The following is a 16,673-nucleotide window of genomic DNA, read 5'->3' on the forward strand; positions in this document are numbered from 1 at the left end:
GTCAGATTTATCAAAAATCTGCCAAGTTCCCAAGAATTACTTGAAATACACTATAAACACTTAAAATCACATGCAGATTGGTGGTATTGCCTTAATTAAGATTCAAATTACATAATAAACAATCTAGTCACATAAAGATGTGAAATTATCGGTAAATTTTGGGCAAAACGCGGATCCAGCCACGACGAAGTCCGTTTCCCAGTGAACGTCAGCACCTAAACCAGCCAACCTGTCCCATTATGCAAGGGTTTGTTTGAAAAGGATTAAAAGCTTTTTTAAACAAATGTACACTTTTTTGTCCAAATTTGCTGTTTTTCTGTCAAATAACCATTTTTGCACAATTCTGCCAGAAATCTGCCAAAAAAATCCATTATGTCAAATTTTCTGTCAAACTCATTATTTTTTTAACAAAAATTCTGTCAAAGTTAGCCGAAAATCGGCTCAAACTGTCACCCTGCTTCCCGTTTCGCTTGCTTGGTGGCGCCCTTGCGACCACATGGCAAACCGGCAAGATGGCGGCCTCCAGTGAAACACCTCTCGGAATTTTTCACCGAAGTATATCGAGCATTTTTGACGGATGGACTGTACTTCAGGTGATACATTACCTTCACGGTGCTTCGCCATTGTATAGGAAAGAATATATTGTTCCGACGAACTTTCTTTTTTGGGGTTATTTTCGAAGTCTAGGTCCAGTGAATCAGTTCTTAAAATGACGATGTCGATGACAGCGCGGCGACAACACGCAACCCGAAAATATAAAAGATGGCGAAACACCGTGCGATGTACCGTGATGAGCACGCACGGCGCGCTGAATCGCAAGGCACAAACCGCGCAGGAAAATCGTAATTTCTACTCTAAGAGTAAGAAACTGTTCGAAATTGCAAAACGGGTGTCATAAGAATTGAGAAAAGTCTGCTTTTGATTGTAAAGGTGATTTTTGAGCAATAAAAAAATATTTTTGACTCTTACTAGTCTTATTTGATTAAAACAAAACAAGGGCCCTGCACCACATGATCGCCGTAATGTGGGCCCTAGTGTCCGCGTAGCTGGCAACAATTGGTTCGGACTTGAATTGTTTCTTTTCCAGCGATTCCAACCGCGTAGCCAGATGATTTTAGGGGTGTATTTCCGAGTGGCGGAGTATTCCGCAGTTACTCCGATTTCAACCCAGCATCCTTGACACCCAAAACACATACCTAACCTATTGAGCCACTGACGCACTTCAAGTGCTGTGGGAATATAAAACTTCATAGATTCGCAATGTTATTTTGTAATTTGGTATAGCCGTTGAACATGTTGAATAAGCATTAGTTTATGTGGCTGCAACATATTTCATCAAGTTTCCATCAGCCTTAGCACTAGTCTAGCAAAGTAGTAGTCCGAAAATTTGGGACTCTCAATACTGTGTATGAGAGTCCCAAAACTTAAGGTATCCATATCATGCAAAAGTTTGTGCTGCATAATAAAACCAGTGTGAATCAAATTTGCAAGCTTCTTACTCACTACAGTTTCCTCAATAATCCCCGAAATTTCTGCCTCGCAAAGTTGCTGTTGTGAGCATTGCATCACCAAAAATTCAGCTTTTAATTCTAATTTTGCAGAGAGTTATCGAAATCCAAACGTGAGACATCACGTTGATGTGTACTGCAATGCATTGTGCAAAAAAACTCCCTAGCTAGAACATTTTCATCTTGTAGATAAAGCAGCGCCCTCTTGTTGATCTGAGTGAATGTAGAATGTTTCATTTTTTAACAGAGGGCGCTGTGTTCATTTGGCTATCAATTAAAAAACAAGTAAGCTGCAAGGCTCTTCCTACACCTACCCAGAATACATTGGGAATCACACGCCCATTTCCAGAGCATGGAGATTGACATGGATGGTTTTTGAACTGCCAGAAACTTGCCTTAAAATTGGATTTAAGGTCTCAAATTTCGCAGATGACATGCTTGCACCTTTATCATTTTGATGTATGGGGAAAAGTTCCATACTCGGACGTCAATTTATCTGCTGCCAAACATATTAATTGTCACCTCACCTTGTCCTTTGAACCAAGAGAAATCCAGGAAGCTGTGTTAAGGTGAAAAAATTTTTACTCAAAATGTGTTTTTAGAGCACATTTTGGATGCATACGTCGTGCAGAACTAACTTGAAGCAGCCGGTCAAAACTTATTGTAGTGGCTGAAAGACAGCGGTACGTTATACACGTGACATCAACAACCATGACGTCGCATGAGCCTGCCAATGATAGTGCAATACGTCATTATGAATATTTATTTTCTCATGAATATTTAGTTTATTTCAATGGATACTTCAAATACGTCCAAAGATTGATTATTGCAACAGCGATCGTGCGCGGCCTAGCGGTTAAGAGTCTCGTGTATCAAGCAAGCGTCAGAGGTTCGAATCCCGATGAAGTAACTGACTGATTAATAAATAGAAATTAAGGAAAGGAGAGGGTGAGAGTAGAGGAGGGAAAGTGGAGGAATAACCATAAAAGATGTAACTTTGGCGCTAGAAAAATTAATTGAAAAAAGTGACGTCCGAGTACGGAATTTTTTCCGATGTATGTGTTGTGTGGGCATTAATTAGCTGAATGGTGAGTAAAAAAAACGTTAGTAGTAATTTTGCACATTTTTATGCACTAGTAGCAGCTTGAAGATTTTTTTTTAAGAATTGATGTTACATGGCTGGTTGCACTTGCATGCATGTGTATAAAGTACGTCTAACCGTTAATGGCTTATTTGTAAGGAAAACAAAAATTGGAAAACATGTTGCAACCTGACGCCACTTCAGGTGGTTGCGTACAAAATCTATGGAGAGTCAAGACAATTTTCTAAGTCTTTCCCAACAAAATTGGAAATATTTCTCAGTCCCAGCAGATTCATGTCATCATTTTTGTAATGCCTGACCTTCATTGCAGGTCGTGGGTTCGAGTCCTACCCGGGGTCATCATGGTGAATGTGCCCTCGGGCAAGGCACTTTGTCACTCATTGCTTCTCTCCACCCAGGAGTAAATGGGTACCTGTGTGGGTAGAGATGGTTATTGTGGTTGATTTACATGTAGCTTCCTTGCGCCTAACAGGCTGCATTGAGCTGTATACTCCCCAGGGAGCTGAGATGGTATTTGGAATGTTTCATGTGCCCAATAAGCAGGGGTAATAATGATGCAGCCATGGCCCCAGGGGTGTGAAATCTCAGCTTTAAAGCTGATTTCAGCTTTTTTTGTTATAATGATTTCAACTTTTTTCCCTCACTTGCTGTGCACAAAAGTATAGGAGATTTCCAACGTTCAGCTTTTTTACACATTTTCCAGCTGTTTTCAGCTATTTTTATCAGTGGTCACTCACACCCCTGGCCTTGAGCACCAGTCCTGGTGGATACGTGCGCTTTATAAATACCCACTATTATTATTATTGAGATGATGTATAAAAAAAAAGTTGCGTCAGGTTGCAACATTTTTTCCACAGATTTTTAAAAGTTTTTTTATGAATTTATGTTACTTGGCTGGTTGCATGTGTAGACCAAGTCTTAACTGATAATGTGTTATTGTGAAGAAAAAATGAAGTATCTTTTTAAGAATCATATAATTTGAAATGTACAGTAGGCCTACTCAGAACAGTGCCATATGCTATGTATTTATGTCAAGAGGAATTCATTTTAAATCTTCTGTTGATTCAACAGCTAGCAGTGAGTCACGGTTATGGAGGAATCCATGGCAGGGAAAAGGCACTGTGGCTGGTGGATGCTGTATACACCTGGTTCCAAGAAAATGGTATGATAGGACATTTCCAGAAGAAATTCTGATGCAAAATTTGTTATGAAATGACACATCGAGGAATACATTAATACATAAAAATCACACGATGACGTCATGATGACGTCACCTCAATTTTTACCTAAAACACATTTCGGTCAACCTACATACGGAGTTTCAACCCAATCGGACTTACAGTTCTTTAGATATAGGGTCTTAGGGTTTTGCATGTTTAAGATGACGTCACGTGACCCATGATGACGTAATCATGACGTCACTCTTCAGGCCTTGTCAATCCTGCAAATTCCTCCAATTTGCAAAAAGGATTTTGGAGGATTCAGGGCGGTTAGGGTTAATACATAAAAATCACACGATGACGTCATGATGACGTCACCTCAATTTTTACCTAAAACACATTTCGGTCAACCTACATACGGAGTTTCAACCCAATCGGACTTACAGTTCTTTAGATATAGGGTCTTAAAGTTTGCATGTTTAAGATGACGTCACATGACCCATGATGACGTAATCATGACGTTACTCTTCAGGCCTTGTCAATCCTGCAAATTCCTCCAATTTGCAAAAAGGATTTTGGAGGATTCAGGGCGGTTAGGGTTAATACATAAAAATCACACGATGACGTCATGATGACGTCACCTCAATTTTTACCTATAACACATTTCGGTCAACCTACATACGGAGTTTCAACCCAATCGGTCTTACAGTTCTTTAGATATAGGGTCTTAAAGTTTGCATGTTTAAGATGACGTCACGTGACCCATGATGACATAATCATGACGTCACTCTTCGGGACACAAATTCACTATGGGTTTATTATATATTGTGAGTTTCATCTGAATACGAGTTTGTTTTAGGTCAAAAGTGGCGTGGTTAATAAACCGTGTACAAAGTCTATGGGATTTGGGTTAGAACAAAAAGAAAAGGGAAGAAAAAAAAAAAAAAAAAAAATCGGAACAAAAACAATGCTCTAACGCTTTTAAGTGGAAAAGCAATAACATATTTGTTTTGAAACAGTCTTTGTTTCAAAACGCAATATTCAGGCCTCTTTATCCAACAGTGGTAGTGAGGCTCACCGTACGTTGGCTGGCCCAATCTACAGAACAATGTTGGCGCTTTTTTGGCTATGGCCTGGGTTTTTGTTGGATTTAGAAAATTTAAAATAAATCACTATAGACTAATTTTTTTAACAATTTAATTTTTTTTATGAGAGTAGTCCGTCACAAGGCCCTTAAGGGCCACTCAAGGTGGGGAATCCACAGGGATAGAAAAGGAATTCTAAGAAAAAGAAAAAAACTGCTTCCAGTAGAAAGGTACATATTGACGTAAGGAATTTCATAGTGAGGCAGTGTGCGGGAAGAGACTAGATGCTTGCTTCTTAGAATTTGCTTTGGGAACAGAAAGTTGTTCGTCAGAGTTCCAAGGTTTTAGCAATAGTTAAAGGGAATATACATCATTTGCAAACATCGAAAAATAAAACTGCCAAATTTTTACGAAATACCTTACTAGGATGTTGGAAAATGACAGTTTAAAGCATCCTATAAAATTATGGCACCTGGTGTGAAGTCATTTTCAAGAAAATGGTATTTTTGTAAAAAATTCCAACAGTGGTCGGCCGACCACCGTTGGAAAAACCTAACTATTTTTCAACTACTGCTCCAAATTTGCCATTTTTTTTTCAGTCGAAATTTTGTTTGGTATTGGTTACATGTTCATGAACGGATGCAGGCCAGCTAGACTGGTTCCCTTACCTTACAATTTTCCAGCATCTGTAAATTGATCCATTTTATATTTAGTGGAGTCAGGGAACCAGACTACTTGAACATTTTTGTTTTTCTTGGTTTTTCCAGCATTTTCGAACACAAAACTTCAAACATGTCAGTGTAACAATATTTGATCTATGATACTAACCCCTCAAATAGTTCATTTCTGAAAATTACAGCAAAAGCCAATGATGTATATTCCCTTTAAAAGAGTTTGTTATGTTGAACTATGTATTCCTCCCCATTGACAGATGGCATTGAACCAGAGGAGCTGGAAGATTTCGTCGCTGAAATCATGGACAACGAATTTGACACCAGGGCTGAGGACGGCAGCTTGACTGTGGTAAATAAAATTGTGTTAATCGTTCCAACTAGGAGATAATAATAATAATTAATAATAATTGTGCTTATATAGCGCTTTCCATCGTGTCAACGATCTCAAAGCGCTTACAATTATTACCCCGTTCATCAGGCCCTGGGACCACGCGGCAGCCGATATCAGCGCTCAATCGGTCCTCGACCCTCACAGGTACCCATTTATACTCCTGGGTGGAGAGAGGCAATTGTAGTTAAGTGTCTTGCCCAAGGGCACAAACACCATGTTTCTTGCTGGGTTCGAACCCACGCACCTTCGTACATGAATCAAACACCGTAACTACGGGACCAGTTCTTTTCCACCTGGTGCACTGTATGTTGCGTCTGGCAGGGTCAGGGTTAAGTGAAGGAGATCTCTTATTTGCAAACCGTGATTTTTTTAGGCGTCCTTCACAAATCCTCACAAGTCCTCAAAAGTCCATCACAAGTCATGCAGTCCCAAGTCAAGACACAATCTATTCAAATGAGCTTTGACAAAGGTATTCCTTATTTGTTGTTCGTCCCTGGTAATGTGTGATCAGACTTGTGAATGGTCTTGTGACCAGACTTGACTCGCCAAAACACTGCTTGCAAAGCACTGTCGTGCTTCAATGAAAAAAGAAATTAAACTGGATCAAAAAATCAACTTAGGTTTTGCCCTTCACCGACGTTTAAACACTGTATACTCAGTGTGTTACCTCCCGAGTGAAAGTTGGAAAAAAATCACTTGGGTGGGACTCGAACCCAGGACCTCCTGCTTTCTAGTGCAGACGTCTTACCACTCGACCACCGAGCTAATGGGATCGGTTGGCTGGTTCGAATCAAATGTACATAGCAACGGGTACCGCATTAACTATTCATAAGATGGAATTTTGCGTCGGGGTGATATAAATCAAATTGGGTTTTGCCCTTCACCAACTTTCACTCGGGAGGTAACACACTGAGTATACAGTGTTTAAACGTCGGTGAAGGGCAAAACCTAATTTGATTTATTTCACTGTGACGCAAAATTCCATCTTATGAATGGATCAAAAAAGAAATTGACTTGAACAGGGTTTGAACCTGCGACCTCTGGATTGCCGTTACGTTGCTCTACCAACTGAGCTATCCAGCCTTAAGTTGGCGGTTCCCCATTTTGTCAGTGTGTTTGTTCAAGGGTAGCTAGTCAGAAGCCGTAAACCCGTATATGCCATGCAGGCATAGCCAGGAATCACCCCCAAGTTCACGATGCTAGCAACATTAAGCAATGCTGCAAACCCGGGAAATAGCAATTTGGCATCTCTCAGAGTTTCCCTTTGTGGTTTACTTGGGGTCCGCTCATAAGTCCGACGCCTCATAGGTCCGACGCCTCATAAGTCCGACAAAATCGCATCCCCTAACCAAATAAAGACCCATAAGTCCGACGCCTCATAGGCCCGACGCCTCATAAGTCCGACGCCTCATAGCTCCGACGCCTCATAGCTCCGACGCCTCGTAAGTCCGACAAATGAAACGCCTCGTTTTTCCAACGTCGGACTTATGAGGCATTGGACCTATGAGGCGGAATAAATACATTTTATGCCTCATAAGTCCGACGCCTCACAAGTCCGAAATTTCGGACTTATGAGGCGTCGGACCTATGAGGCGTCGGACTTATGAAACGGCCCGTTTACTTGAACAAAGAAAACCTAACCAACCAAACAAATTGGGCATGGTTGTTGCCAGAGATGCCATTTATATTAACTTATTACATTGTAGTCCCTATACCTCCGAAAACCACCCAGCCCAATACTCCCTGTTCTGCCCCAAAACCGCCTCAGTGCAGTATTGTTTAACCCTAGCACCCTAGGCCCTCTTGGCTAGGAGCCATCCTGCAAAATCCTCCAATTGCCACCCAGTAAAAATTGGATTCGGCCTCAATCCTCCGAAATCATTCTTTATTTCTTAAATTTCTTCAGTGGAGGGTTGACCGTTGCCTCAATCCTTCAAAAGCTTCCAACAATCACTGTCAATATGTTGAGGCAGTGCCGGCGACATTCAGAAGCAGTGTGGATGATATTGAGCATAATGCGGGGCTCAATTATACATGGCTACACTTAAACAATTCAGAGTACAGCCTCCAAAATTAACCGACACTTTTTTGCCATTGAGTCTCAATCCTTCAAAATCCTCCAAAACCGCCTGGATGATTTTGAAGAATTGAGGAGCACTAGGGTTTTAATGGATTCCTCAAAGACTTGTTAATTCCCCACTTTTTTGTTTGCTTGCTTGTAGATTTCCCAAACCATATGCGGTAATTTTGACCTCTGCAAGGCGGGCAGGCATGCAGCGGTCTTACAGAGGATTCAGGAGATGCCTAAGGCTAGCCTGGGCTCCTGTCAGGCCGCAGTCGGTCAAGACACGGAGGTATGTATTGAATGATACTTCAAAGTCCTAAACAGTCTGTCATCCAGGCTACTTCACAAGGATTCAGACTATTTGTTGCAACTCTCACGGAGCTGTCAGGCAGGACAAATTGCTGAGGACACAAATTTGCTAAGCGTCAGTTGATATTAAAGCAAAAAGTACCTGCGGCTGCGAATATTTTATTTACACAACTATCTGGGGTACCCATTTTTCAGGCGACTTGAATCACGGTTATAGGATTGTAGAGCGCCGCGTAGCGGCGCCCTACAATCCTGTAACCTTTTACCATCGCGCGCGCGCATATACTCTCTCCACATGTGTGAAAGTATATAATTTAAGAATTGCAGGGATTACTCGAGCACCGCCGTTGCCTAGTGGTTAGGCATGCTGGCTAATGATCGGAGGTCTCAAGTTCGAATCCTTGCTCTGCTAACAAAGATTTTGCTCTTTTTTCAACAATTTTAAGATGAATCTTAAAAACGTTATTTTTCAGTCGGATACTACTTGTATAGCAGCAATTTCCTTTTTCTTTTCCTGATCTGAGGCTCTGGAGGATTTTTTTAAAAAGGGAACTAAAGTCCGAAATCCGTACCAAGTTGAAAAATAGTAGCCTCCACTCAAGCCTGGTTATAAAAACCAAGCCCCATAGGAAAGCGCATAAAGTACCCCAGATAGTTGTGTAAAAAAAAATATCGCCGGCCGGGTAATGTGTGAAGACAGCTTACGGCACCGTCAGCGCGCACCCGGGCCGTACCGGTACCTCGAGAGTACAGAAAACAAAAACGAATGGGGCGTGATCTAATATGCAAATTAGACGTATGCGCATCAGTGTTATCAAAACCGACCTTCGGAAGCAAAGCTGTAATACTCCAGTTGCATGAATACAATATATGGCCGACTGTCCACCAACCAAACCACCCACCCATCAACCAACCAACATAAGCAGCTCCAGCCTACGGCGTGTTTCATACCCACCATGGAAAAAAGTAGGTCTAGCACCCGATTTCACGAAGCGCTACGACGCGTCGCAACTCGAGTTACGACGTGTAACACGTCGCAACTCGGGGCGCGTCGTATAATCCATTTCACGAAAGTTACGATGTGTTGAACGCTTCGTAAGTTCCTTGACAACGACTTAAAACACGTCACAAGCTACGACGTGTCTAGTGGTCATTGCAAAATAAGAAGAGTCCGTTTCTTAGCCAGTTTTGTGCCATAAACATTACATAAACAAGATTATAACACCAAGTCAATGTGTGTAAAGTGTAAATAGAAAATTCATTGAATAGTTATGAATTAGCCTGGAATATTGCAGTTCAAATTTCAAAGTAGCTACACTGTCCACTGAGAGCTTGTTTTCCTTTAAAATTGCATCACACGGCCGCCATTTTGTCCTACGTTTTAACAAATTTTGAGCGGAGATCCGTCGACTCTTTGTTGAATATCAGACGACTATTTACTGTACGCTGACTAAAGACATAATACAGTCGCCGAGTTGTGCTATAAATACACATACGACGCGTCGCACGTACGACGTGTTTTGTGAAATGGATCGCAGGACGCGTCGCAGCTGCGACGCATCGTAGGGATACGATGCGTCGCAGCGCTGCAATGCATCGTAAGTTACGATACGATGAGTTTTGTGAAATCGGGTGCAGTTCCATGGCTCTGCTCTGCCCGACGCAACACAGTGCATCATGTGTGGGGCCTTGCTACATTGAGCCATCAACACCAGTGCATGAATGTGAGGCCATCTGGCAAAATGAGACAGAACTGGGCACAGACCGTAGCGGAGAAACATGCTGTTTTCTTTTTCGATTTTCAGATTTCTTCATATTTGTAATCTTGGGATATGTCTGCTACACTTAATTCAAAGAAATAGTATAAAATTGTGGAATCAAAGTGTTTTTAAGGAGAAAACAATTGGCATCTCTCAGTTTTACGAATACCCAACTTGAAACTTTAAAGGCCTTTTTTTCAGTATTTTAACTTTTGACATGTCAATAAATGCACACTCTAAACAGCCACAACTTGTGAACAGAATGTCAGATTGAACAGTATTGTAAGGAGATTTTATTCTCTTTCCTAATACCTGCAAACCCTCATTTCAAACCCTGCCCACTTCTGTCTCATTTTGCCAGAACACCTCATGAATGGCTTATTCTGAAACGACAAGAGCTAGTCCCATTGAACAATGCCACAGTTATATATCCTGCTGCATGCAGTTGCTGAGCACAGCCTCTGATGTACTTTAGCCTGGAGATTTTTGAGCTGCATGATGGATCTTGCTTCACTGAGCAAGCTTGTCATTTTGACATTTGTTGCATGTTGCTGGCTGCGTTTAGCAGGGTTTCTAGCCAAAAATACCCTCGGAGGCCAGGGCTAAGGAATTGTGTGCATATGATGATAAGTGCGTCAGAAAAAAGTGATTATGAATAGCAAATTACCTACCTGTCAAATACAAAAATCATTTTAAGTCATTCTTAATGACACTTGAATGGCAAATTACAAAGTACCAAGGTAACTTGGACAGGAAAATGTTACACTTTTGACCCTAAATTTATAGATTGACCCATACCCAAGTTTTCTGGTAGTACAGGCCTATGACTTGTTAAAAATTTTGAGAATTCTTTTGACTGTTTCAAAATTATTGGGCAGCTAGAGTCACAAATATTTTTATCAGTGAATAGTGGTGTTTGTCGTAATTTCACTGTCAAATTAGGACTCGGAGGACGGTGATGTTCCCCCTATGCTGCAAGAAATGATGGGCAACATGGACGTGGGGACCAGTGGTGGCAGGGAACCAACGCTGAATGGGTATCCAGAACACAGCGAAGAACAGCCCAGTAGTACGGGTAAGATTCAACCTCGTCCCCAGTGCTTACTTTATTTCCAACCGCGTTTCCAATAGTAAACCCTGGATAGGAAACTTTCTTCCTGTATCCTGATTGGATACCACAATTGGCTAGTAATTGATTTTTATCGTGTACTTGGTGCTATATATTCACAACGTGCAGTACGTGTTTTCGCGATCATTCGTCCACGCCTTCTCGAAAATACTAATTTCCTTTCCAAGTTGCTCATATTAATATGAAATATGATACTGCATGTTGTCTCGATAAGATCGTAACTGTTTGATTTCAAAAATCGTGTTTTCGTAACTCACGCCGTGCTCGCGCTGCTACGAACTGACTCTGTTTTTACCCCAGACACCGCATACAAAAACAAACGCTAATGTGTAACGCATATCCAGGCACCAGACTGTTCCTCATTTGCATACGTGTTCAAAAATCTTGCACATGCAAATGATCCAATACCAGGGTGAGAGAGCAGGTAGTGGTGGGCGCGTACTGCTCGACACCCTGGGGACGAGGTTGGGGTAAGATTATACAATGCTGTAAAGTAATAGAGAGGTTTCGCTTGAGAACAGTTACGGTTAGCTCCCTGGATAGGTCATCAGATTATATTGTCTTGTGAGGTCATGCACCAAAGGCCAATTAAACGGCACTGCTAAGCACAACAATTTGCTTAGCACAAGAAACGTCTGGTTTTATATAAAAGCAGGTTACCAGCCAAAACTCCAAGTGATGTATATTGCTCATGATTAGTATTCAACTGTTGTTTGCTTAGCATGAAAATCACATGGAGTTTTGGCTGGTAACCTGCTTTTAGCCAGACTTTTTTTTGTGCTAAGCAAATTTTTGTGCTTAGCAGCGCCGTGAAATTTGGCCCAGGCCCGAACCCAGTGTGGGTGTGCCGGGGGCACCCCCCCCCCAGCCCTATTAAGAAAGATGTCAAAATGTTGTAAGCATTCTTTTCAAGCTTAAATAAACTCAACACTACGGAACTGCAGGGGAGTGCGCATCAAATTGGATATGAGCATTGATATACTACCTAACATGTTTGGACAGCGCCCCCTAGAGGCACATTACTTCTGCCATTATTAATGCTTCCCAATAGCAATTCATACAGTGTTATTTTTTAAAAAAGTATTTCAAATTTTGGTTTCAGAATTGATTTTAGTTTAAATGGAATGTACATGTACAACATTTGCCTTTGCTGCAATGTTTAGAAATGAATTGATTTGGAGGATTAGTATGTTATAGCAAATATTTGTTTCACGTTTTGGGCTTGTAGATGCTGGAAAAACCAAGAAAGCCAATCATGTTTTTGTAGTCTGGTTCCCTGACCCCACTTAAGATGAAACAGAGCAATTTGTAGACTTTGGGGAATTGTAAGGTCAGAGAGTCTGGCAGGCTTGTACCCCTTCACAGGTGTGTAATCAGGTGCCGCAAAAAAACTGCGGAACAACTGTTTTGAAAAATTCGGAGCAGTTTTTGAAAAAAAGCCAGTTTTTTTTCAACGCTGGTCGGCCGACGAGCGTTGGAAAAATACAAATTTTCTTGAAAATGTCAGCACACCAGGAGACACGATTTTACAGGATGCTTTAGACTGTCATTTCTTAATACAATCCAGTAAGGTATTTCGTGATAATTTGATCATTTCGTTTTTTGATGCTTTCAAATGTTATATCTTCCCTTTAATGGATAGTGCATTTGTGCATTTCTTTTTTTTTTCTTCGTGGAATCCCCTTTTCAACAAGATGCCACTATGGTACTCCAAACAAGTCAAAAATATGACCAATTGCATATTGTTGGGAAATTTCAATTGTGCAACTTACTACTGAGGTCTGCGGTGACACCAATAGGAATATAATCTCTTTTGAGCAGAGGTGGGGTTCTGAAAAGAACGGGTTGGTTGTGAAACTCTTTTCAGAACCACACTTCTTCTGGGAAGAGATTATTCCACATGTTGTTACCACAAACCTCACTAGTATAGAGCACCAAAGTGAATACATCACGCGCACAAAATGTGTGTAAAAGACATTAGGGCAAACAAAATAATACTTCTGCTTCCGGTTTTCCGACCGACCCTATTTTTAGGTTGCGACCCTAGAAGTTTTATCGGCAATTCCAAAAAAATTTTTTTAGAAGACATGATGAAAGTGCGGTAACCAGTCTGTCATGGCTATGCGATCGATAGCGCTAGCATGGCTATGCATTGCAGGCACGTGCACTGTCAACTGGTCGGATTCGACATCGTAAAAATGCCATGAAAACACCGATGGGGAAAGAACATTTTTCCACGTTATTTCACAGAATTGATCTATCTTGTCTGTATGTATTTTCCGTGTTCAAGAGTTCATTTAGAGATCGCACTACTTGTATTTGGAGTGATACATGCAGCGTGTTTCCCGAAATTTTCGACCGTAAAACGAGGTCTGTCGGCCGCGGGCCACACATGCACAGTGCATCACACACTTCTGAGTTTTGGCCAGCTTCCCGTCTTGACTAGCGTTGTGCATATGATGCGAACGGCCTGAATGTTCCATTTTGTGTATAGCTTTGGAAATTTTGTGTAGTGCAATGGAAATAGTTCAGGCTAACACTTCGCATAAAATTGAATACCCCATTCAATCTGCATAAAAAAATTAGCAAAAAAAAAAAAAGTCCGACCGACCGACCGACCCAATATTTGATAGGCATGTAATCGGAAGCAGAAATATATATTTTTTTGGCCTTAGCGTGTGATTCAGCCCGTGAACCAACACGCATGCATACTCCATTCGTTTGCACTACACTTCCTGGTTCTATACACTACCACCATGCAAAGTTTAAAATCTTATTTCTGTAACTTGTAATTGTTTTGCTTTTTTCCCCCAGAAACTCCACCAGCTCAAACTGAGGACGACGGATGGACGGTAGTAAGAAAAACCAAGAAAAAATGACACCAACTACATGATTAGATTTTTTTTTTTGTAAAATAAAATTACTGAATATGGACATGCAGTTCGTGAATATCAGTACTTTACGCAGTATTTATATTTAAAAGTACGTGTCACTGGCATGGGCATCTTCGAAAAAAAAAGCCTTCCATAGATTGATGGTAATTTTCCGTGGTTGGACTTCTATCCACGGTGAGCGAGCATAAAGCTGTGTAGATGTAACTGCCGTGAACGTGATGCATTGGTAATGTTTGATGGAAAGCTGACCGAAGTCAAACATAGATCTAGGTCACGAGTGAAATAGAGCATAAGACCGCAAACCGTAATTATAGGAAGAATGAAGTATTGTACATCATACATCAAGGGAGAGTGCATTTACATGTACACTGTATGTACCACACAGCCACCTGAGGAAATAAATATCAGTGTTAAGCGTGGGAGGAAAATGACAGATAATTACTTTCTCTGTAACTGATGAACTCTTTCAGTGCCCGCAAAATTTGAAAAGTTTAACCCTATAGTGCCCAACTTCGAGCGTTTTTTTTTTATTGTTCAAAATTCTGTAAAAAAAAAAGTAAAAAAGTTTTACTCACTAAATTTGTTGTTGTTGCTCTCTGGTATATGCTTGATATATTGGAAAGTTAATAGTAGTCACATACATAGTGATACACCCTGAAACACTGTCCTGCACACAGGGGAATTCTGCAATTTTTGCAGAAAATACGAGTGTCAGTGCTGCGCCCTCTCGCAAGAACTCGAATGAAACAAATAAATACAGGTCGTACCTGAATGAAAATGATATTATTAGAAAGAGCGAGAGTGCCCCCTTGTGACAACATGCTTACTCTACCTCGTACATGTACGAGGTTTGGTGATTTTAAGTACGAACATTACCTCGTACATATATGAGGTTGGCAATTTCGAACTAACAAATATACCTCGTACATTTACGACTTTGGCACTGAAAGAATCAAACCAGTCCACATGGTGTATTCTATGGGGTTGGACAATTTTGATTAGGATTGTGAATAGTGGTGGCAGAAATCAGAAATTTCAAAATCCGGTTATCCTAATATTTTTCAAACCGAATATATTAACAGTGATCTGATTTCATTGGAAGTTCTCTTCCAAGCTCATAGTCATGCCAACAAAAAGTGATGAGTGAGGTGCCACATGAAATGCCCTCCACAATGACTGGGTATGGGTTGTGAGATTCAGTGACCACAAGGTCTTTGCACACACAAAAACACTCCAGAGCTGTAATGTTGAAAAAAAAATGGATGTTCTCTTTGGTAAGTCAAATGGGCAGGCTATTCATAGACCAAGAAGACCAATAGCAAGTGAATGCAGTTACAACACAAAGACCATTGGGGGATGTTCCAGTTGTTTTAAGTTTCTTCAGATATCCGTTTTTTTTAATCCAAGCCAAATAGTTGAATTCAAAACAAATGTTCAAAATCTCTTTTTGTCAGTATGTGTGGTTCTGAAAAGAACCAGAGGGACTCAACGTTTTGAACAGTATGCTCTGCCCGTCGTCAGGAGAATGAGGGATTCAAACGATGATGCGATGTTATAAGGATGGGTGCGGTGAGGCGTGAGAAGGATGCAAACTGGTGAAGCTCGAAACCGGTGAAGCTGGGAAGGATGCAAGTTGACTGAAGGATGCTGGATGATCACTGGAGCGTGTCAGTACACAGTGAGGGGGCAAAGGGGAAGGAGCTCAGGGTATAGGTGACCCATAGGCGAGAACTGAACCTAAGTTATGCTAGGGTATAGGAGACCCATTGGACTTGGACTTGAGGATGGGGCGCCAGATGTCGCTGATGTAGAAACCGATGTCTTGGGTAACGGTGTTATGCTTGATGATCTCGATGGCTTTTCTCGATGGCTTCTCTCGATGGCTTGTCTGATGCAGAGCATACTGTTTGTAACGTTGAGTCCCTCCGGTTCTTTTCAGAACCACACATGCTCACAAAAAGAGATTTATTCACATGGTGCTACCGCAAACTTATCTGTCTTAGTATCTTTCCACCATGCAAACCTTCAAATCTCAAATGTTCAAAAATCTGGATATTAATCCCACGACTAATACACGTAAGTACTTCCTGTGTAAGTGACTATACCATTCCACACAGTGTATTCTCTGTGGGATTGGAATATGATAAAGACTGCGAACGGATAAGGCTGAATGGTAGTACATGTATAATTCAACGCACCTCATTTGTAATAGTTGAATGATCGTGTGTGTAAAATGATTGTTGACCATTTCTTGTATCATTTTGGTTTCAAGCACTCACTGAAAATTTAAGTACTGACATTAGGTTATAAAGATAGGTATATTTTATCAGTTAAAAAAAACATTATGAATTCGAGATTTTAATTTTATTGAAATGTCTTCCCTTTGTTTTATTTATTTTATTCCATTTTATTTTGAAATTACTCAACTTTCACATTGATGTGATGATTAAATGAGCCACAAAAAATAATCTGTGCTTGTTAAAATTATTCATTTTTGTCTCAATAAATCTGTGATTTTTGCCCAAATCTTCAATATTTTTAGTGTTTCAAGGTCGATTGATGTTCCTCTCGCATCCAAAGACATTTCTGAGTTGTT

General features: G+C 40.8%; 1 protein-coding gene across 1 annotated transcript; it reads left to right on the top strand.

The window, feature by feature from the left end:
* The first annotated feature begins 478 nt into the window (after nucleotides 1-478).
* Nucleotides 479-14,701, top strand: LOC119738705 (pre-rRNA-processing protein TSR2 homolog). The gene is made up of 6 exons (XM_038213641.1): nucleotides 479-593; nucleotides 3,682-3,772; nucleotides 5,787-5,878; nucleotides 8,143-8,274; nucleotides 10,997-11,129; nucleotides 13,998-14,701. Exons 1-6 carry the CDS (start codon nucleotides 513-515, stop codon nucleotides 14,060-14,062), a joined length of 594 nt encoding a protein of 197 aa, XP_038069569.1. The 5' UTR covers nucleotides 479-512; the 3' UTR covers nucleotides 14,063-14,701.
* Nucleotides 14,702-16,673: the final 1,972 nt, after the last annotated feature.

The sequence above is a fragment of the Patiria miniata genome, unplaced genomic scaffold (genome assembly GCF_015706575.1).
Source record: "Patiria miniata isolate m_02_andy unplaced genomic scaffold, ASM1570657v1 HiC_scaffold_3, whole genome shotgun sequence".
Classification (NCBI taxonomy): domain Eukaryota; kingdom Metazoa; phylum Echinodermata; class Asteroidea; order Valvatida; family Asterinidae; genus Patiria; species Patiria miniata.

Coding starts and splice junctions, on each gene's coding strand:
- LOC119738705 (XM_038213641.1), top strand. CDS start 513: ATGGCGGCCTCCAGTGAAACACCTCTCGGAATTTTTCACCGAAGTATA. Junction 3,773..5,786: donor CACCTGGTTCCAAGAAAATG/GTATGATAGGAC, acceptor CCCCATTGACAG/ATGGCATTGAACCAGAGGAG. Junction 11,130..13,997: donor AGAACAGCCCAGTAGTACGG/GTAAGATTCAAC, acceptor TTTTTCCCCCAG/AAACTCCACCAGCTCAAACT.